Source organism: Ascaphus truei, chromosome 22 (assembly GCF_040206685.1).
Source record: "Ascaphus truei isolate aAscTru1 chromosome 22, aAscTru1.hap1, whole genome shotgun sequence".
Classification (NCBI taxonomy): Eukaryota; Metazoa; Chordata; class Amphibia; order Anura; family Ascaphidae; genus Ascaphus; species Ascaphus truei.
The window spans coordinates 13,721,546-13,744,113 of NC_134504.1; the positions used below are offsets into that span (position 1 = coordinate 13,721,546).

A 22,568-nucleotide genomic window follows, 5' to 3' on the forward strand; every position below is an offset into this window, starting at 1 on the left:
ATGCCCCAACTACAGACCAGAGCTCTGCCTTATTGTGTTTAGGTATTTCCCATAACCACAGATCAGCAACAAACCTGCCGTTATTCTGAACATCTGTTACATGGGCAAAACATGCTGACCTGTGGTGTGTGTGTGGTTCCTTATTGCAGGGGGCTCAACTCCAGTCCCCCCCCCCTTCCCCCACAAACAGGTCAGGTTTTTATGATTTCCCAGCTTCAGCACAGGCGTCTCAATCGAAGACTGCACAAGCTGTGCTGAAGCTGGGACTGATTGAGCCACCTGTGTTGAAGCTAGGACAGATTGAGCAGCCACCTGTGCTGAAGCAGGGTCTGATGGAGCCACCTGTGCTGACGCAGGGATATCCTGAAAACCTGACCTGTTGGGGGGGGGGGAGGAGGGCGTACGGACTGGAGTTGAGTCCCTTGCCTTATTGCATAACATGGAGATAGATTACAGAATATAAATATTACTCCAATAAAGGAGATTATACTGAGCACGGGTTTGTCTCTCTCCTTCCTCACCCCTCCCGCCTGAGCTATCTCACTTCCTGGTGTGTCACGTGTCTGGCAGTCACATGACCCGCTCTTATGTAAATGGCTGCTGCTCAGAGCAGAGGTCACATGAGAACAGAGCTGCAGGTAAGTGTCTCTCTGCCCAGATCTGTGTCCCTCCTGTGTGTGTCCCTCCTGTGTGTGTCCCTCCTGTGTGTGTCCCTCCTGTGTGTGTCCCTCCTGTGTGTGTCCCTCCTGTGTGTGTCCCTCCTGTGTGTGTCCCTCCTGTGTGTGTCCCTCCTGTGTACTTGTGTCTCCTCTTTGTGTGTCCCTGACATGTACTTGTGTGTCTCTGTCTCCTGTATGTGTCCCTGACTTGTACATGTGTTGCTGAGCTCCCTGTGTGTGTGTGTGTGTGTGTGTGTGTGTGTGTGTGTGTGTGTGTGTGCAGAGCTGTGTCTCGTGTGTGTGTGTGTGTGTGTGTGTGTGTGTGTGCAGAGCTGTGTCTCGTGTGTGTGTGTGTGTGTGTGTGTGTCTGTGTGTCTGTGTGCAGAGCTGTCTCCTGTATGTGTGTGTGTCTGTGTGCAGAGCTGTCTCCTGTATGTGTGTGTGTGTGTGTGTGTGTGTGTGTGTGTGTGTGTGCAGAGCTGTCTCCTGTATGTGTGTGTCTGTGTGCAGAGCTGTCTCCTGTGTGTGTGTGCAGAGCTGTCTCCTGTATGTGTGTGTGTGTGCAGAGCTGTCTCCTGTATGTGTGTGTGTGTGCAGAGCTGTCTCTTGTATGTGTCTGTGTGCAGAGCTGTGTCTCGTGTGTGTGCGTCTGTGTGCAGAGCTGTGTCTCCTGTGTGTGTGTGTGTGTGTGTGTGTGTGTCTGTGTGCAGAGCTGTGTCTCCTGTGTGCGTCTGTGTGCAGAGCTGTGTCTCCTGTGTGTGTGTGTCTGTGTGCAGAGCCGTGTGTCTGTGTGCAGAGCCGTGTCTCCTGTGGGTGTCTGTGTGCAGAGCCGTGTCTCCTGTGTGTGTCTGTGTGCAGAGCTGTCTCCTGTGTGTGTGTCTGTGTGCAGAGCTGTCTCCTGTGTGTGTGTCTGTGTGCAGAGCTGTCTCCTGTGTGTGTGTCTGTGTGCAGAGCTGTCTCCTGTGTGTGTGTGTCTGTGTGCAGAGCTGTCTCCTGTGTGTGTGTGTGTCTGTGTGCAGAGCTGTCTCCTGTGTGTGTGTGTCTGTGTGCAGAGCTGTCTCCTGTGTGTGTGTGTGTCTGTGTGCAGAGCTGTCTCCTGTGTGTGTGTGCAGAGCTGTCTCCTGTGTGTGTGTGTGTGTGTGCAGAGCTGTCTCCTGTGTGTGTGTGTGTGTGTGTGTGTGTGTGCAGAGCTGTCTCCTGTGTGTGTGTGTGTCTGTGTGCAGAGCTGTGTCTCCTGTGTGTGTGTCTGTGTGCAGAGCTGTGTCTCCTGTGTGTGTGTGTGTGTGTGCAGAGCTGTTACCTGTGTGTGTGTGTGTGTGTGTGTGTGTGTGTGTGTGTGCAGAGCTGTCTCCTGTGTGTGTGTGTGTGTGTCTGTGTGCAGAGCTGTCTCCTGTATGTGTGTGTCTGTGTGCAGAGCTGTCTCCTGTGTGTGTGTGCAGAGCTGTCTCTTGTATGTGTCTGTGTGCAGAGCTGTGTCTCGTCTGTGTGCAGAGCTGTGTCTCCTATGTGTGTGTGTGTGTGTGTGTGTGTGTGCGCGTCTGTGTGCAGAGCTGTGTCTCCTGTGTGTGTGTGTGTGTCTGTGTGCAGAGCCGTGTCTCCTGTGTTTCTGTGTGCAGAGCCGTGTCTCCTGTGTGTGTCTGTGTGCAGAGCCGTGTCTCCTGTGTGTGTCTGTGTGCAGAGCTGTCTCCTGTGTGTGTGTCTGTGTGCAGAGCTGTCTCCTGTGTGTGTGTCTGTGTGCAGAGCTGTCTCCTGTGTGTGTGTCTGTGTGCAGAGCTGTCTCCTGTGTGTGTGTGTCTGTGTGCAGAGCTGTCTCCTGTGTGTATGTGTCTGTGTGCAGAGCTGTCTCCTGTGTGTGTGTGTCTGTGTGCAGAGCTGTCTCCTGTGTGTGTGTGTGTGTGTCTGTGTGCAGAGCTGTCTCGTGTGTGTGTGTGTGTGTGTGTGTGCAGAGCTGTCTCCTGTGTGTGTGTGTGTGTGTGTGTGCAGAGCTGTCTCCTGTGTGTGTGTGTGTCTGTGTGTGTGTCTGTGTGCAGAGCTGTGTCTCGTGTGTGTGTGTGTGCGTCTGTGTGCAGAGCTGTCTCCTGTGTGCGTCTGTGTGCAGAGCTGTCTCCTGTGTGCAGAGCTGTGTCTCCTGTGTGTATGTGTTCGTCTGTGTGCAGAGCTGTCTCCTGTGTGCAGAGCTGTCTCCTGTGTGCAGAGCTGTGTCTCCTGTGTGTATGTGTTCGTCTGTGTGCAGAGCTGTCTCGTGTGTATGTGTGCGTCTGTGTGCAGAGCTGTCTCGTGTGTATGTGTGCGTCTGTGTGCAGAGCTGTCTCCTGTGTGTGTGTGTGTGTGTGTGTTCTTGTCTATGTGCAGAGCTGTCTCCTGTGTGTGTGCGTCTGTGTGCAGAGCTGTCTCCTGTGTGTGTGTTCTCGTCTGTGTGCAGAGCTGTGTGTGTGTGTGTGTGTGTGTGTGTGCAGAGCTGTGTGTGTGTGTGCATCTGTGTGCAGAGCTGTGTCTCCTGTTTGTGCAGAGCTGTCTCCTGTGTGTGCAGAGCTGTGTCTCCTGTGTCTGTGTCTGTGTGCAGAGCTGTCTCCTGTGTGTTTGTGTCTCTGTGTGCAGAGCTGTGTCGTCTGTGTGCAGAGCTGTCTCCTGTGTGTGTCTGTGCAGAGCTGTCTCGTGTGTGTGTCTGTGCAGAGCTGTGTTGTGTCTGTGTGCAGAGCTGTGTGTGTGTGTGTCTGTGTGCAGAGCTGTCTCCTGTATGTCTGTGTGCAGAGCTGTGTCTCCTGTCTGTGTGCAGAGCTGTGTCGTGTGTGTGTGTGTGTGTGTGTGTGTGTGTGTGTGTGCGTGCAGAGCTGTCTCCTGTATGTGTGTGCCTGTGTGCAGAGCTGTGTCACGTCTGTGTGCAGAGCTGTCTCCTGTGTGTGTGTGCGCGTCTGTGTGCAGAGCTGTCTTCTGTGTGTGTAGAACTGTGTCTCCTGTGTGTGTGCAGAGCTGTGTGTGTGTGTGTGTGTGCAGAGCTGTGTGTGTGTGTGTGCAGAGCTGTGTCTCCTGTGTGTGTGTGCAGAGCTGTGTGCGTCTGTGTGCAGAGCTGTGTCTCCTGTGTGTGCGTCTGTGTGCAGAGCTGTTTCCTGTGTGTGTATGCGTCTGTGTGCAGAGCTGTGTCTCCTGGTTGTGTGTGTGTGTCTGTGTGCAGAGCTGTGTCCCCTGTGTGCAGAGCTGTTTCCTGTGTGTGTGCGTCTGTGTGCAGGGCTGTGTCTCCTGTGTGTGTGTGTGTGTGTGTGTCTGTGTGTCTGTGTGTCTGTGTGCAGAGCTGTGTCTCCTATGTGTGTGTGTGTGTGTGTGTGTGTGTGTGTGTGCGCGCGTCTGTGTGCAGAGCTGTCTCCTGTGTATGTCTGTGTGCAGAGCTGTCTCGTGTGTGTGCGTCTGTGTGCAGAGCTGTTTCCTGTGTGTGTGTGCGTCTGTGTGCAGAGCTGTGTCTCCTGGTTGTGTGTGTGTGTCTGTGTGCAGAGCTGTGTCCCCTGTGTGCAGAGCTGTTTCCTGTGTGTGTGTGCGTCTGTGTGCAGAGCTGTGTCTCCTGTGTGTGTGTGTGTGTCTGTGTGCAGAGCTGTCTCCTGTGTGTGTGTGTGTGTGTGTGTGCAGAGCTGTCTCCTGTGTGTGTGTACGTCTGTGTGCAGAGCTGTGTCTCCTACGCGTGTGTGTGTGCAGAGCTGTGTCTCCTGTGTGCAGAGCTGTGTCTCCTGTGTGTGTGTGTGTGCAGAGCTGTGTCTCCTGCGCGTGTGTGCGTCTGTGTGCAGAGCTGTCTCCTGTGTGCAGAGCTGTGTCTTCTGTGTGTGTGTGTCTCCTGTGTGCAGAGCTGTGTCTTCTGTGTGTGTGTGTCTCCTGTGTGCAGAGCTGTGTCCCCTGTGTGTGTGTGTGTGTGTGCGCACCTCCCTCCTGTATGTGAGGCCCAGACCTGGCACAATGTCTTAGGCTGCGTCCACGCTAGCGCTGAGCGCGCGGCGCTTGCCGAGTTTAGTTCCTGCAATTTAAATGGTCCCACTCACGCGGTGTGCGCACGCTCTCCCATGCTTGGCGCTTGTGGAGAAAAAAAGTTTGACGCGCGCTTAACATGCCCACACGCGCGCTTGCAAAAATAGACGTCAACGCTCTCAATCACGAGCGCGGTCAGCGGGCCGCAGCCTTACTGCAGAGGATAGATGGCATTACAGTGAGTCAGAGTATCGAGTCTGCGTGGCTGCCGCTCCAAGCAGATCTCCCTTGTGAAACAGGGCGAGACAATGTGCTTTCCTGAGCTCGCATGGCTAGGCGGCACGATACCCCTCGCCTACTTCTCAGCTCGGTAACAATGCAGGCGAGCCCCTGTGTGCCCTTTTACCTCAAGTGCTAAAAATAGATCGTGAGCTCTTAGAACAAGAAGCTACTGAGCCTGCTCGGTCCAGCTATATTCTGTGCCCCGCCTGGGGGCTAATTTCTGACGGCTCTCGGGGGGGGGGGGGGGGGGGAGAGGGGATCTCGCCTCCCTGGGGTCATTTTTCCTTGTGTTGCATGTCCCTTTTTTATTTAAGATCCACAGCCCGAATTTAAGCTGCAAACGTCAGGCAAAAATAATGTTGACTAGTATAATAATAACGCAGGAACAGGATCACGCAGGCGGTTTCCTGGGACAGCGAGAACTGAAGAGAAAGCGTAAAAATGGGGAACAGAAAAAGCCGATCTGGTTAAAAGGGCAGAGGGATGTGTCCCACAATATTACGTGGGACATTAACATTTATTATATAACATTATTCCATGTAGTCCCCTTTCCCCCCCGTGTCTAAGGGAAACTGTGTGTTGCGTTACCTGAATGGCTCACAGGAGGCCTGATCCTTCGCTGCAGGGAGCCTGGGGTGATTAGTCGATCTGATGACGGCGCCTCCACCTGGGAGGGATCCAAGCGCAGTTGGATAACCCCTTCCCAGGAACACACAGAATGTGTATATACACAGTGATTTAACAGCTTATCTTTACGGGTAACATGATACTATACAGGCCTCGCACGGCCATACCTACGCCGTGCCCCGCTCTCCAACCACCACCTTGTCCACACCCTGGTGAGGTTCCCCCAAAGTACTGAGGTGCCCTGGGCACCTAACCACCCGGTGTCCACAGAGCCAATCCCACCCCAAAGTGTGGAGTAGCGCTACCCACAGAGTGTGTGTGTGTCCGGCCATTGGTACACTTGTAGAGCGTGATTCCTGCAGGGCGCCCCAGCACCCGGGTACCGCCACCTGACGAAAGGATCCGTCTGATCCAACGAAGACGACCGCCTCTGCGTGGGGTGAACTCCCGTCAGTGTCTCACCTTTTTACGAGTCTCTCACTGCGATGGTGGTCTGGTCTCAGACCACAGGCCGCAAGTCGCCGCTCGGCGTCTTCAATGTGTCCCTGACACTATACAGTACATGGGGAAGCGTCCCTATTTAGGGGCCTTCTCTGAAGCAACCACAAGCTTAGCTGAATCAGGGCCTAGCTGGGACCTGGGGGACTCTAGGCCTAGTCTCAGGGCCACTGGCACCTGAGATACTACCTCACCCTCCTGTGTCCAGATCCCGACTGAGCGCGAGGTGCCAGTGTGCCAAATGTATCTATTCCTGTGCAGGGGAATCCTCCAGCCCTATTGGCTGTTGCGCGCCACGTGTCTATCAGCCCCTGGGGCTGCTGGGAACTGTAGTTCACTTGCAGAGCCTGTCCTTGTAATGGCCGCTGCAACTACTGTATTGCATATGCATAACATTCCCAAGATGGCGGCGCCCTTACTGGCGTCCCGCCGAGGAGCTCCCCCGACCCGGTCGCCCCTCTAACTGCCCGCAGCTCCTGCAGCCTCCCGGACTAGCCGGGTGCACCTGCGCGCTTCCGCTACCAGCCGCAGCCTTCCCCCCCCCCCCCTTCCCAGCAGCCACATCAGAGATAAGGGGTACCCAGGGGAGGACCTGGCTACAAGGAAGAAGTAATAGGTACTAGATAATCAGATTCTGTTATATGCGCAGTACTCCAATAAGGCAGTAACTTTAGGGCCATATTTATTTAAGACTTCTTCCGGTGCTGGAAGACGCAACTCCAGGTCAATGGGGCGTATGATGTCTTGCAGGGCAGGGTGCTCAACTCCAGTGCTCAATATCCCCCAACTGCACAGGTGGCTCAATCGGTCTCTGCTTCAGCACAGGTGGCTCAGGCTTCGACTGAGCCACCTGTGCTGAAGCTGGGATATCCTTAAAACCTGACCTGTTAGGGGGCTTGAGGACTGGAGTTGACAACCACCATTATATGGGGAGACGTAAATTGAGCCATTTTTGCAGGATACGGAAGATTCCCCCCCCCCCTGTGGTATTAATCTGCGGATGGAATCGTGTGGAGTACGAGATACACACTCTGTTTCCTAATGTCAGTTACTCTGCCTTTTTGGTAAAGTTTTAAGTGTCTGTCTGTACAACTCCCAGAATCCCCCACCCGGCCACCCGGCTCACCATACAGCGTTTATCCTGATTCTGAACGTAACCATGGGCGTCTTAAAGAGGCGGTTTGCCAAAGTCGGTGACACGGGAATACTCGTGCCTAAAACCAGCACCAGGTCCGTTATTACTTGTATTCCTCATTTAATAGCCATGATATACAAATAAATAATGCATTTACTGATCAGTCTCCCCAACGGCCAAGAGACTTGTACACCCCTCCCTCAGTGTGTCGCCTGTTACACAGGTAACCCAGGTAATCCTGTTCCCTGCTACAAAGTTACTAATGTGTATACATTGTGTGTCTGCAGCCTGTCCAGGATGTCTGAGGAGGGGGCTCTCTGGAGATGGGGGCTGTGTGTGCTCCTCGCGCTGTGTGCAGTGTCTTCTGCCAGCCCCTCGCGTAGAGCAGGCCACGGCACCCCGCAGTGCGACGTGGCCCCCGACAGCCGCTTTGACTGCGCCCCGGAGAAGATGCTCAGTAAGGAGCAGTGCGAGGCCCGCGGGTGCTGCTACTGTCCGGCGGCGGACGGTCCAGGCCTGGGGCTGCCCTGGTGCTTCTTCCCTCCCACCTACCCCAGCTACAAGATGGTGAATCTGACCCACACGGAGAGTGGGTACTGTGCCACCCTGACCCGATCCGTGGCCAGCTTCATGCCACGGGACGTGATGACCCTGCAGCTGGAGGTGCGCTGTGAGACTGAGGGCCGGCTGCACTTTACAGTAAGTATCACTGATCTGTAATAATAACGTGTGTGTGGTGTGTGTGGTGTGTGTGGTGTGTGTGGTGTGTGTGTGGGGTGTGTGGGGTGTGGTGTGTGTGGTGTGTGTGGTGTGTGTGTCAGAGCCATAGCCCCCAGACCATGAAACCTATACACCGGAAACTGTGCCGGCATACCAAGGAGACCCTAGTGGTGTGCACCTCCCCAGTGATTTTAACATTTCTCTGACCAGCAAGTCATCCAGTGGGTGTGGTACCTGGTAGGCTATGTGTCTGGCACGTGACATCATAACGCACATAGCCTGGTGGCAGATAAGGAGTCAGATGGCTATAAAGGTTACACAGAAAGCAGACGAAGAGAGGAAGTCAGTCGGCGCGCGAGGAGGACGTAAGGATTGCTGGGGAAGGAGAGGGGCGGAGAGAATTGGGGACATCGTAATGTATTAAAGGGAAAGCGATGGGAGGGAGGGAGAAGGGAGTGGGAGGGTGAGAGGAGGAGGAGGGAGAGAAAAGATGGGAGGGGAGAGACCCGGAGAGAATTTGGGACATCATAAGGTATTAAAGGAGAGAGATGAGGTAGAGACACAATTTATTAGTCATTTCGATTACTGCGGAGGAAGGGGGTGACAACCGCTCACCTTCAGTACTCCAGGAATTGTAATACATGGGAGAAATGGGGAATATACATAGGTATATGCACGACAACTGACCACTTGCCTGTCCAGTGTCTAATCGTGGTTATTAGGGGATGTGAATGCAACGCATTGCTGAATTGCGTTTATATCAACACTGCTATTAACCCCGATCTCGATACCATTGGGGATTTTTAGATACTTTACTTTCTTCGCTGTATATAATTATTTGAGCACTTAGAGTTATTGAACATTAAAATTTTATTATTTAATTTTACCTGTGATTACCCTTCTCGGGATAATGTATCGCTGAGTTTGGTGATCATTTTCATCGCTTAGATATTAGACTTTCAATCTTCTATATACATTTACTATGTTGTGTTTGGCCGAGTGCAACAACAGGGGGTTTCCTTTTTGCTGACCGTTCTTGATCGGTTTTCGTGTATATATCATTTCGATTCCTGCAACCCGTGTGAAAGCAAGTGGTGCTGTGTCTGACGTGTAAAGGCTTTCCGGACTGTACATTAAAGAGATCGAATCCGAAAACATTCAGCATAGGTGGGAAGGGAGAGCGATTCCCTAAAATAATGACAAAATGCCCAATTATTTTTTTTGTACTTGGTAGGATTTGCTTCGGATTAATCTGTTCATGTTGGGTATACAGTTATTTTCCACTTCACCTTACTGGATTTTTTTCAATGACCGTACTTATTAAAGCTGCAGACCAAGCAATATCCTATGTGTGTGTTTAAAAAAAAAAAACTTGATTACATTTCCCCCCCTCCCCCCCCAGATATTTTTATTAGGCAAATGTACATTAAACATATACGGTAAATTATCCGTGGCCTAATACAGAGATGCTTCTTTTTTAGCTAAAGAAGATAGGATAGTGTCGAACAGAACTTCGCCTCTTGATGACATTTTTAATGTATTCCAACGTAACCAGCATTTTGTTTCTATAGCAACCATTTACAAAGTCGCATCCCCTTCCCCTTCTGAAACAGGCTCCGGCACACCCCTTTTTGAGCCCTGCCCCCTCTCTAGCAGTGCACCAATGGTATCTAGTGGCTGCCTGGTCACATGATCTTCCCCACTGAACTCTGCATCTCTGGTCCTCTTCTGCTGCACTGACAGCCATTTAGTGAACCCCTGTTCCGAGTCTTCGCCGATCGATCGTCAACTTAGCTAATTACTTCCCATTGTGTGGCTTGTATTGATGCCGATATTAAAGGGGGGGAAAAATAAAATGTAAAAAACCCCGGCAACGTGGACGGCTGCTTTAAAGATATTACTTTCAATCCGTTCATTTACACCGATCACGAGTGCAACAGTTGCCGAATCGTGGCGCCCCCGCCACGGAATAGTGGCGCCCCTGCCACGGAATAGTGGCGCCCACGCCACGGAATAGTGGCGCCCGTGTGTAACATTGTTTTTGCTTCCTTTCCTACCCGTAGATTAAAGACCCGGCCCGGGAACGCTACGAGGTTCCCATCCCCACCCCGCGGGTGAGCGGGCAGGCGGCCGCCACGCTGTATGACGTCCAGTTCTCCGCTGACCCCTTCGGCCTGGTGATCCGCAGGAAGTCCAGCGGCCAGGTCTTGTGAGTAGAGGGCCTGTGTTATTGGCTGGATGGGTCCACGACGGGGCGATGATCTCGCTGCTGGTTATTGCGACCCGCGGTTCTGGCTTTAACCAATCAGAACTCTCCATTCTGTTTTGTTGGGACTTTTTTTATTTGCCGCAGTAGGGGGAGGGGTCGCGTCGCGCGCAGCTCTCTGACACAGGGACCCCATTCTGCCCTCTCCGATAATAAGATGCTGGGGCGTTCTTGCTGCGTTCAGGGTGGGACCCCCCGCATTTGATTTTTGAACAGATTTGAGATTTCTTTTTTTTTAATTTATTTACATTTTTTTTAATTATTGATTTGTAATCCAATTTTTTTGTTAAATACAATCATTAAAAAAAACCTAAAATGAATAATTTTGGCGCGGCGGTTGCGTTCCTTTCCTCGCTCCCGCAGAAGCGGCTCTGCAGTCCTGGGGGGAGGGGCAGTATTTCGGTGCTTGTGGGTCCCTGCTTCTGCGGGTTTGACGGGCCGCGGGGGCGAGGGTAGGTCCCGCGCCGTGTTTTCTCTCCGGGTTGAGGCCTCCTTTTTTGTTCTCTCCCGCCCGCGGCAGGCTGAACACCACGCTGGCCCCGCTGCTCTTTGCTGATCAGTTCCTGCAGCTCTCCACGTCGCTCCCCTCCCCGTATCTGTACGGCCTGGGGGAGCATCTCACCTCTCTCAACCTGGAGCTCAAATGGACCCGTCTCACGTTCTGGAACCGCGACCTGGTGCCCACGGTAAGGAGGCGGTGGGGGGGGGGGGGAGGATCTCCAGGAATCTCCGGTTCTGAGGATATCCCTGCTTCAGCACAGGCGGTTCAATCAGTGGTTTAGTCAGACCCTGTGCAGGGACTGATTGAGCCCCTTGTGCTGAAGCAGGGGCAGATTGAGTCATCTGTGCTGAAGCAGGGACTGATTTTTTATTAAATGCCAGAATGCGTTGCGGTTTTACTGTGCAGCCACAACTGGGAAATAATCTATCTGTGTAATGACTTTTTATTCAGGAAGCCTCTGCTATGTTATTACAGAAGCAGCTGTGCAGCCACTTCTAGTGTGGAACTGGAATAATATCTTGTATTGTATTTATATAGCACTTTTTAAAAAAATTTTTTATAAGACCCAAATTGTGCCGTTCTGCGCCATAGGCGTCTGTGCAGCCACGTGTGGGGTGAAATGATGGTGATTTTGGCTGAGATTATAGTCTGCACCGACCAGAGCGATGTGTGAATTCAGATGGAAGCGATTGGGGCGGCGAGGCTGGTTCGCCGTGATTGGCTGAACCGCTCGCGTGACGCGGCCGTCGCTTGAAAATACATTTTTTTTGTTTTTTTTTTGTCTTTTCGAATCGCGGTCGCTCTGTCGTGCGCACGAGTGGGGGCCTCACAGGCATTCTGCAACTTGTTGTTGTCGCACGCCATCGCCCGGTCTGTAATCTTAGGCTAAGGCCCCGCTCCCAGAGTCAGCGCACCTGCGCTGCTGACAGGCGGTGCGCTGACACTACACAGACCGCGATCTGCGGTCTGTAGGGAGCGGGAGCCGGAGCGGGAGGTGGGCGGGAGGTGGGAGGTTTGACAGGGAGGGGGGGCGTGGCTTGAGCGGAGGGACCCGCTACTCTCCCCCCCCCTCCCTCCACGGACTCGGGCTGGAGCTGGAAAGTAAGTTGAAACACACACACGCAGGCACTCATACACACACACACACACGCACACGCGCACACACACACAGGCAGGCACTCACGCACTCACGCACTCATACACACACAGACAGAGGCAGGCACTCACGCACTCAGGCACACACATACACACACACAGGCACTCACGCACTCAGACACACACACAGAGAGGCACTCACCTGCTTTCACTCCACACTCCTCCCCGCTCCCCGAAGCCTCTCCTCCTCCCGCAGCCTCCCCTCCCCATTGGCTCACAGCCACACACGTCACGCGTCAACGCTAGGAAACACCATTCTCTTGTGTCTCCAGCGGCTGACGCGCTACAGGCGTGTAGTCAGCTGTGCCGCCAGTGGGGGACCGGGACCGGCTCGCGAGGATTCCCCTGCTGGTGGGGAACTCGCGACCCGCCGCCCGCGCCAACGAGCGCAGCGGGACCGAGGCCTTAGCCTTTTGTCTTTACGTAGCACCTTTCAATTCCAAGGTGCTTTAGAAGCAGCGGTGCAGCCGCGTGGGGGGTGCAATTTTGGCAGCACTGGCGCCTGCCGCAGGGAGCAGCACGGTAACTGAATCTCCAGCAGATATTTCACTTTCACACAAATACGTGGTTGATCTTCCCACGTTATTGGGGGGAGTTCTGGGGTCTGTCACTTATTTGTCTGAATCTGATGCAGCAGAAGTTCTAAGTAGTGTTGGGGGGCGGGGGGGGAAGAAAATAGAGATCAGGAGTACACGAGGCAGGGTGACGGGGGCGTGCGGAGCAGGGCGACGCATGCGGGGCAGGGTGACGGGGGCGTGCGGAGCAGGGCGACGCATGCAGGGTGACGGGGTGCGTGCGAGGCTGGGTGACGGGGGGGGCCCTGCGTGCGAGGCAGGGTGATATGGGGGGGGGGCCTGCGTGCGAGGCAGGGAGATTGGGGAGGGGGCCTGCGTGCGAGGCAGGGTGACGGGGGGGGGCGCCTGCGTGCGAGGCAGGGTGACGGGGGGGGGCGCCTGCGTGCGAGGCCGGGTGATGGGGGGAGGGGGGGGAGCCCGCGTTCGAGGCAGGGTGATGGTGTGTTCAAAGCAGGGTGATGGGGACCCGCGTGCGGTGCGGGGGGCAGGGTGATGGGGACCCGCGTGCGGTGCAGAGTGATGGGGCAGAGCAATGCGCTGCAGACTCCAACATCAGAGGGGCCCTAATTTGGGTCTCTCTCTCCCTTATGTAATATACCACACAAGGTTATACCTGGTACCCTGGGAATGGACGTACACACAGTGCATAGAGATTGGATTAATATTCTGTGATTTCATAGGACGATAATGCGCTTGGTCCAACTCGGGGTTTAACCCTTCACGTCTGACTCTTGTGCCCTCCAGACAGATGCCAATCTGTACGGATCTCACCCCTTCTACCTAGCCATGGAGAAAGGTGGCTCGGCCCACGGCGTCTTCCTGCTCAACAGCAACGCCATGGGTAAGTGCTTTGTGCCTATCGGAAACTGTTTGAGCCAATCGGAGCGCTACATTTATTTACTTTTTAAGGTCGGCGGAACGCGTTGTCTGTGTAGAATGGAGAGTTCTGATTGTGACAAACCATTGTTGTGGCATTAACCATAGTAAACAAAATGGCACTGAAAAGACCCAACAAGTCACACCGTAACCTAAGGAGCAACACGGGGAGAATGATTGGCAAAAGTATATGTGAATCCGCTCCCAAACGTGTGACGTGGTTTGAGTCCGTGTTCTGCGTGGCACTCCCTGGACTCGCCATATCACCGGGGCACACGTCGGAGATAGAAAGTTTCCCGGCTGCAAAACAATGAATTGCACCAGATTAATCGGAATAAAAGAAAGGAACAGGATTATTTATGTAATAAAACCGTAGGTTGTTTTTTTTTTTTTTTGAGGCGCCATAAAATGGTTGAAAGTTCTGCAGCCGGGAGACTGCTGCGTTGCTCTCCCACGCGTGGAATGAAGAAGCAGCTTGGGGTGTAAGAACACTGCTTTTTGAAGTAGGTGTTGGGGGTAAGAACACTGCCTTTGTAGTGGGTGATCCTGGCTGGAGGGTCGGCGTTCCTTGTTGGCGCGGGTACGTCCCTTTATCTCGCCTGTTTCCGGCGCTATACGCCACGGCGTCGCCTCGGCAGTGCATCTCTCATACCGGTGGTAGTTCCACAGCCCAGGAGGCGCCACGGGTCCGCCGTCACGCGGGGGCGGAGCCGACCACGAGTGTGCGGGAACCGGCGTCAGGCCTACACGGCGGTCTCGCAAACCCCAGGGCAGCGTCTCTTTATATTGTGCGCGTGACCAGCATGGGTTTGTGGGATTATTTGTAATAAGCCCTATTCTGTTTCCGGTGATTTTCCGAGGACGGAAGTTCTGAAGCGGTGCCACGCGCACAGCGGGCGCCGAGTGCCACGCGATCAACCGTTGAATAACACGCAGAGTGCCACGCGTTCAAACTACTGCCACGCATTCGAAGCCACGCAGAACACTCTCGCGCAGGATAGCACGTGGAACGCCTGTTTTGTGAGCGGATTCGCTCGTGGTTTAGCTGACGTTGTCGCCGTTCTGTCCGCAGACGTTCTGCTGCAGCCCACGCCGGCTCTGACCTGGAGAACCACGGGGGGGATCCTGGACTTCTACGTCTTCCTGGGACCAGAGCCAAAGACTGTGATCCGACAGTACCAGGACGTCATCGGTAAGGACGTGGCAGGGTCACGTGTAGCGCACGGTTTGGGGAAAGTTTTGTGAGCGCTGAGATTCTCTTCTGGTCATTTTTAAAGATGGCGGCACATTCGCTGCTTACACCGCGCAGGAATATATTGTTATGTGTTTATAATGTACCAATATATTCTGTAGCGCAGAACAGTTTGGGTGAAAGACCAGAACAAACTGCAGAACATCGATTTACATGCAATAACATCGGGTCAGGAGGTCCCTCGCCCAAAGAGCTTACAATCTAAGAGGTGGAAAGGGGGGGGGAGGAGGACACCAGTGGGGAGGTGCGTGGTTCTTGTGAGGGAAGTCTGGTTGGTCGGGTCCCCTCTCACGTGGGGGGGGAGGTGATCCTAATCTTTGGGGGTTGCCCTGGGGGTCGGGCAGCCCTCCGTGAGTGACCGGTGTTTCCTGGCAGGTTTCCCTTTCATGCCTCCGTACTGGGGTCTCGGATTCCACCTGTGCCGCTGGGGCTACTCTACCACCAACGCCACCCGCCAGGTGGTGAAACGCATGCGGGACGCACAGATTCCCCTGGTAAGAAAGTAGGGGATCTCCTCCCCCCCCCCCCCCCCAGCGCCGTCTGTGCCGGTCCCGTGGGAAGGGACGGGGTGCCATACATGGCTTATTCAGACCCGTGCTGCTGGGCCTCAGGATCTGAAAGGGTTAATGATGGGCTACCCCTGACTATTTGGGGGGCCGCCCCCTGATGAGGGTGCTTGCACCGAAACGTTGGAGCTCTGCGACTGTCTTCAGTCATTAAATGACTTTTTTTCAATAATCCTGTAGCATCTCTTTTTTTTGGGGTGCACGGCCCCCCACGTGCTTATTACGCTTTGGCCCTGACTAGGTTTTCTGCCTGTAGCACCCATGCTTTTGCTTATGTATTTTTGTCCCCATTGACTAGGGGCATCCCAAGTTGCATTGGTCCTGATTCTTGTTGTCCCTCCCCTTATGCCAGGTCTCCCCCTTCCCTCCTCCCCCCTCTTTTCCCCCCTCTTTTCCCCGCTCTTTTCCGGTCCCCCCCTCGTGTGTGTGTCCCTCATGTGTGTGTGTGTGTGTCCCTCGTGTGTGTGTGTGTGTCCCTCGTGTGTGTGTGTGTGTCCCTCGTGTGTGTGTGTGTCCCTCGTGTGTGTGTGTGTCCCTCGTGTGTGTGTGTGTCCCTCGTGTGTGTGTGTGTGTGTCCCTCGTGTGTGTGTGTGTGTGTGTCCCTCGTGTGTGTGTGTGTGTGTCCCTCGTGTGTGTGTGTGTGTCCGTGTGTGTGTGTGTGTCCCTCGTGTGTGTGTGTCCCTCGTGTGTGTGTCCCTCGTGTGTGTGTGTGTGTCCCTCGTGTGTGTGTGTCCCTCGTGTGTGTGTCCCTCGTGTGTGTGTGTCCCTCGTGTGTGTGTGTGTCCCTCGTGTGTGTGTGTGTCCCTCGTGTGTGTGTGTGTGTGTGTGTGTCCCTCGTGTGTGTGTGTGTCCCTCGTGTGTGTGTGTGTGTGTGTGTGTGTGTCCCTCGTGTGTGTGTGTGTGTGTGTGTGTGTGTGTGTGTCCCTCGTGTGTGTGTGTGTGTGTGTGTGTGTGTCCCTCGTGTGTGTCCCTCGTGTGTGTGTGTGTGTCCCTCGTGTGTGTGTGTCCCTTGTGTGTGTGTGTGTGTGTGTGTCCCGTGTGTGTGTGTGTGTCCCTCGTGTGTGTGTGTGTGTTTGTGTCCCTCTTGTGTGTGTCCCCCCCCCTCTTCTCCTCCTTGTATGTTACTTAGGTCCCTGGGGTCTCTGTGGGATTGGGGAGATTGTTGGGGTGAGGGGGGCAGTATGCGGGGAGGTTGTAACCCCCCCCCCCCACGAACTCCCCGCAGGACGTTCAGTGGAACGACCTCGATTACATGGACGCCAGGCGCGATTTCACGTACGACCGCAGCCGCTTCGGGGATTACCCGGACATGGTGAAGGAATTTCACCGCCAGGGCGTGAAATACGTCATGATCGTGGTAAGCGACGCGCGGCCCGGAGGGGGGGGGAGGGATAAACCCAGTGCAGAGCGTGGCGCAGAGCAATGGAGCAGTGCGGGGGCCTGGCGTAGCACGCAGGTCTGGATGCGGTGTGACTGCGGAGTGGTGTGGTCTGGATGCGGTGTGACTGCGGAGTGGTGAGGTCTGGATGTGGTGTGACTGCGGAGTGGTGTGGTCTGGATGCGGTGTGACTGCGGAGTGGTGAGGTCTGGATGCGGTGTGACTGCGGAGTGGTGAGGTCTGGATGCGGTGTGACTGCGGAGTGGTGTGGTCTGGATGCGGTGTGACTGCGGAGTGGTGAGGTCTGGATGTGGTGTGACTGCGGAGTGGTGAGGTCTGGATGCGGTGTGATTGCGGAGTGGTGAGGTCTGGATGCGGTGTGACTGCGGAGTGGTGAGGTCTGGATGCGGTGTGACTGCGGAGTGGTGAGGTCTGGATGCGGTGTGACTGCGGAGTGGTGAGGTCTGGATGCGGTGTGACTGCGGAGTGGTGAGGTCTGGATGCGGTGTGACAGCGGAGTGGTGAGGTCTGGATGTGGTGTGACTGCGGAGTGGTGTGGTCTGGATGCGGTGTGACAGCGGAGTGGTGAGGTCTGGATGTGGTGTGACTGCGGAGTGGTGAGGTCTGGATGCGGTGTGATTGCGGAGTGGTGAGGTCTGGATGCGGTGTGACTGCGGAGTGGTGAGGTCTGGATGCGGTGTGACAGCGGAGTGGTGAGGTCTGGATGTGGTGTGACTGCGGAGTGGTGTGGTCTGGATGCGGTGTGACTGCGGAGTGGTGAGGTCTGGATGCGGTGTGACTGCGGAGTGGTGAGGTCTGGATGCGGTGTGACTGCGGAGTGGTGAGGTCTGGATGCGGTGTGACTGCGAAGTGGTGAGGTCTGGATGCGGTGTGACTGCGGAGTGGTGTGGTCTGGATGCGGTGTGACTGCGGAGTGGTGAGGTCTGGATGTGGTGTGACTGCGGAGTGGTGTGGTCTGGATGCGGTGTGACTGCGGAGTGGTGAGGTCTGGATGCGGTGTGACTGCGGAGTGGTGAGGTCTGGATGCGGTGTGACAGCGGAGTGGTGAGGTCTGGATGTGGTGTGACTGCGGAGTGGTGTGGTCTGGATGCGGTGTGACTGCGGAGTGGTGAGGTCTGGATGCGGTGTGACTGCGGAGTGGTGAGGTCTGGATGCGGTGTGACTGCGGAGTGGTGAGGTCTGGATGCGGTGTGACTGCGAAGTGGTGAGGTCTGGATGCGGTGTGACTGCGGAGTGGTGAGGTCTGGATGCGGTGTGACTGCGGAGTGGTGAGGTCTGGATGCGGTGTGACTGCGGAGTGGTGAGGTCTGGATGCGGTGTGACTGCGGAGTGGTGAGGTCTGGATGCGGTGTGACAGCGGAGTGGTGAGGTCTGGATGTGGTGTGACTGCGGAGTGGTGTGGTCTGGATGCGGTGTGACTGCGGAGTGGTGAGGTCTGGATGCGGTGTGACTGCGGAGTGGTGAGGTCTGGATGCGGTGTGACTGCGGAGTGGTGAGGTCTGGATGCGGTGTGACTGCGGAGTGGTGAGGTCTGGATGAGGTGTGACTGCGGAGTGGTGAGGTCTGGATGCGGTGTGACTGCGGAGTGGTGAGGTCTGGATGCGGTGTGACTGCGGAGTGGTGAGGTCTGGATGCGGTGTGACTGCGGAGTGGTGAGGTCTGGATGCGGTGTGACTGCGGAGTGGTGAGGTCTGGATGCGGTGTGATTGCGGAGTGGTGAGGTCTGGATGCGGTGTGACTGCGGAGTGGTGAGGTCTGGATGCGGTGTGACTGCGAAGTGGTGAGGTCTGGATGCGGTGTGACTGCGGAGTGGTGAGGTCTGGATGCGGTGTGACTGCGGAGTGGTGAGGTCTGGATGCGGTGTGACTGCGGAGTGGTGAGGTCTGGATGCGGTGTGACTGCGGAGTGGTGAGGTCTGGATGCGGTGTGACAGCGGAGTGGTGAGGTCTGGATGTGGTGTGACTGCGGAGTGGTGTGGTCTGGATGCGGTGTGACTGCGGAGTGGTGAGGTCTGGATGCGGTGTGACTGCGGAGTGGTGAGGTCTGGATGCGGTGTGACTGCGGAGTGGTGAGGTCTGGATGAGGTGTGACTGCGGAGTGGTGAGGTCTGGATGCGGTGTGACTGCGGAGTGGTGAGGTCTGGATGCGGTGTGACTGCGGAGTGGTGAGGTCTGGATGCGGTGTGACTGCGGAGTGGTGAGGTCTGGATGCGGTGTGACAGCGGAGTGGTGAGGTCTGGATGTGGTGTGACTGCGGAGTGGTGTGGTCTGGATGCGGTGTGACTGCGGAGTGGTGTGGTCTGGATGCGGTGTGACTGCGGAGTGGTGAGGTCTGGATGCGGTGTGACTGCGGAGTGGTGAGGTCTGGATGCGGAATGCGTCGGAGTGGAACAATGGTCGATACAGAGCAGTGTGGATACAGCGTAGTGGCGATGCGGAGCCCCTAACCACCTTATGCTGCACATCCCAGCGCTTCGACGCACTGCGCCTTTTTGCGCTGTTCCCCTCACTGTGAAGCACCGCCCGCGCCTCCCCTCGCTGTGACACATGGCCCCGCGCCTCCCCTTGCTGTCACGCACCGCCCACGCCTCCCCTCGCTGTGACGCACCGCCCGCGCCTCCCCTCGCTGTGACGCACCGCCCGCGCCTCCCCTCGCTGTGACGGGCCTCCCCTCGCTGTGACGCACCGCCCGCGCCTCCCCTCGCTGTGACGCACCGCCCGCGCCTCCCCTCGCTGTGACGCACCGCCCGCGCCTCCCCTCGCTGTGACGCACCGCCCGCGCCTCCCCTCGCTGTGATGCACTGCCCGCGCCTCCCCTCGCTGTGACGCACCGCCTGCGCCTCCCCTCGCTGTGACGCGCCTCCCCTCGCTGTGACGCGCCTCCCCTCGCTGTGACGCGCCTCCCCTCGCTGTGACGCACCGCGCCTCCCCTCGCTGTGCCGCGCCTCCCCTCGCTGTGACGCACCGCGCCTCCCCTCGCTGTGACGCACCGCGCCTCCCCTCGCTGTGCCGCGCCTCCCCTCGCTGTGCCGCGCCTCCCCTCGCTGTGCCGCGCCTCCCCTCGCTGTGCCGCGCCTCCCCTCGCTGTGACGCGCCTCCCCTCGCTGTGACGCGCCTCCCCTCGCTGTGACGCGCCTCCCCTCGCTGTGACGCGCCTCCCCTCGCTGTGACGCACCGCCTGCGCCTCCCCTCGCTGTGACGCACCGCCCCTCGCTGTGACGCACCGCGCCTCCTCTCGCTGTGCCGCGCCTCCCCTCGCTGTGCCGCGCCTCCCCTCGCTGTGCCGCGCCTCCCCTCGCTGTGCCGCGCCACCCCTCGGTGTGACGCACCGCCCGCGCCTCCCCTCGCTGTGCCACGCCTCCCCTCGCTGTGCCGCGCCTCCCCTCGCTGTGCCGCGCCTCCCCCTCGCTGTGACGCACCGCCCGCGCCACCCCTTGCTGTGACGCACCGCCCGCGCCTCCCCTCGCTGTGCCGCGCCTCCCCTCGCTGTGCCGCGCCTCCCCTCGCTGTGCCGCGCCTCCCCTCGCTGTGCCGCGCCTCCCCTCGCTGTGCCGCGCCTCCCCTCGCTGTGCCGCGCCTCCCCTCGCTCTGCCGCGCCTCCCCTCGCTGTGCCGCGCCGCCCCTCGCTGTGCCGCGCCGCCCATCGCTGTGCCGCACCGCGCCTCCTCTCGCTGTGCCGCGCCTCCCCTCGCTGTGCCGCGCCTCCCCTCGCTGTGCCGCGCCGCCCCTCGCTGTGCCGCGCCGCCCATCGCTGTGCCGCACCGCGCCTCCCCTGCGCTGCATTTCAGTGCATTGGGACCCCTGACCTCTGTGCAGCCCTTATGTTGGGTTTGTTTTCCGCGTGCCAGGATCCCGCCATCAGCAGCTCCAGCGCCCCCGGGACCTACCCGCCGTATGATGACGGTCTGAAGAGGAAGGTGTTCATCATGAATCAGACTGGCAGCCCCTCGTGGGGAAGGTAACTGGGTGGCGTGTGTGGCGTGTGTGGCGTGTGTGGCGTGTGTGGCGTGTGTGGCGTGTGTGGCGTGTGTGGCGTGTGTGGCGTGTGTGGCGTGTGTGGCGTGTGTGGCGTGTGTGGCGTGTGTGTCAATGTCACTAGCACAGGAGCGGCCACTCCACTCCTCAGGTATTAGGGATATCCCTGCTTCAGCACAGGTAGCTCAATCAATGACTGTGCTGAAGCAGGGATGTCCTGAAAACCTGACCTGTTGGTGGCCCTTGAGGACTGGCGTTGGCCGCCCCTGTGCTAGTATAAGTGTGTTTTATCACCCGATATGAGCACAAATCCCCCGACTTTCCTGCTTTGAACGTGTGACTAAGCTGCCGGTGTACGCAGCACTGTACATCCCTGCCCTGAAGAGCTTACACTCCGTCTCTCTCTGTCCCAGGTCTGGCCGGGTCTCACGGTGTTCCCGGACTTCACAAACCCCGAGACCTTCAGTTGGTGGCACGACGTGGTGAAGAGTTTTCATGACCAGGTGCCTTTCGACGGGATGTGGATTGTAAGTACCGCGTGTGTCCCCCCCGCGTGTCCCCCCCGCGTGTCCCCCCCGCGTGTCCCCCCCGCGTGTCCCCCCCGCGTGTCCCCCCCGCGTGTCCCCCCGCGTGTCCCCTCACATAAAAACAGGTCGCAGTATTAACCCCTTAGCTGTGGGGTAATTTCAATGTCCTCCCCCCCGTAACGCCGCCTCTCCCTCCCCCCCCCCCCCCGTAACGCCGCTGCCTCTCTCCCCCCCCCGTAACGCCGCCTCTCTCCCCCCCCCCCCGTAACGCCGCTGCCTCTCCCCCCCCCGTAACGCTGCCGCCTCTCCCCCCCCCATAACGCCGCTGCCTCTCCCCCCCCGTAACGCTGCCGCCTCTCCCCCCCCCCCCCCCCGTAACGCTGCCGCCTCTCCCCCCCCCCGTAACGCTGCCGCCTCTCCCCCCCCCCCGTAACGCTGCCGCCTCTCCCCCCCCCCGTAACGCTGCCGCCTCTCCCCCCCCCCCGTAACGCTGCCGCCTCTTTTCCCCCCCCGTAACGCCGCTGCCTCCCCCCCCCGTAACGCCTCCTCTCCCCCATAACGCCGCCTCCTCCCCCCCCCAGTAACGTCGCCTCCTCTCCCCCCCCCCCCCCGTGCCGCCTCCTCCTCCTCTCCCCCCCCATAACTCCGCCTCCTCCCCCCCCCGTAACGCCGCCTCATCCTCTCCCCCCCCCCCAGTAACGCCGCCTCCTCTCCCCACCCCCCCCGTAACGCCGCCTCCCCCCCCGTAACGCTGCTGCCTCTTCCCCCCCGTAACGCTGCTGCCTCCCCCCCCCCCGTAACGCCGCCTCTGCCCCGTGCTGCCTCCTCCTCCTCTCCCCCTCCCCCCCCGTAACGCTGCCTCCTCCCCCCCCCCCCGTAACGCTGCCTCCTCCTCCCCCCCCCCCCCCGTAACGCCTCCTCCTCTCTGTCACAGGACATGAATGAGCCGTCCAACTTTGTCTCCGGCTCCGTGAATAATTGCCCCAATAACGAGCTGGAAAATCCGCCGTACGTCCCAGGTAAACACCTCCTCTCACCACAGGGGCAGAACCAGCCTCCCATTCCCTCTCTCCCTCTCTCCTCTCACCACAGGGGCAGAACCAGCCTCCCATTCCCTCTCTCCCTCTCTCCTCTCACCACAGGAGCAGAGCCGGCCTCTCATTCTCTCTCTCCCTCTCTCCTCTCACCACAGGGGCAGAGCCAGCCTCTCATTCTCTCTCTCCCTCTCTCCTCTCACCACAGGGGCAGAGCCAGCCTCTCATTCTCTCTCTCCCTCTCTCCTCTCACCACAGGGGCAGAGCCGGCCTCTCATTCTCTCTCTCCCTCTCTCCTCTCACCACAGGGGCAGAGCCAGCCTCTCATTCCCTCTCTCCCTCTCTCCTCTCACCACAGGGGCAGAGCCAGCCTCTCATTCCCTCTCTCCCTCTCTCCTCTCACCACAGGGGCAGAGCCGGCCTCTCATTCTCTCCCCCCCTCTCTCCTCTCACCACAGGGGCTGAGCCGGCCTCTCATTCTCTCTCTCCCTCTCTCCTCTCACCACAGGGGCAGAGCCGGCCTCTCATTCTCTCTCCCCCTCTCTCCTCTCACCACAGGGGCAGAGCCAGCCT

The 22,568-nt window shown here is 57.5% G+C and overlaps 1 protein-coding gene across 1 annotated transcript in view; it reads left to right on the forward strand.

Moving 5' to 3' along the window:
* Window positions 1-579: 579 nt before the first annotated feature.
* Window positions 580-22,568, forward strand: part of GAA (alpha glucosidase) — a 33,154-nt gene continuing 11,165 nt past the window's right edge. Inside the window, 13 exon segments of the mRNA XM_075580031.1 lie at window positions 580-638; window positions 7,114-7,244; window positions 7,437-7,848; window positions 9,933-10,078; window positions 10,656-10,821; window positions 13,112-13,208; window positions 14,316-14,435; window positions 14,871-14,989; window positions 16,287-16,418; window positions 20,308-20,389; window positions 20,392-20,417; window positions 20,848-20,961; window positions 21,896-21,980. Of these exon segments, the coding sequence (XP_075436146.1) occupies window positions 594-638; window positions 7,114-7,244; window positions 7,437-7,848; window positions 9,933-10,078; window positions 10,656-10,821; window positions 13,112-13,208; window positions 14,316-14,435; window positions 14,871-14,989; window positions 16,287-16,418; window positions 20,308-20,389; window positions 20,392-20,417; window positions 20,848-20,961; window positions 21,896-21,980 (1,675 nt within the window). The 5' untranslated portion in view covers window positions 580-593.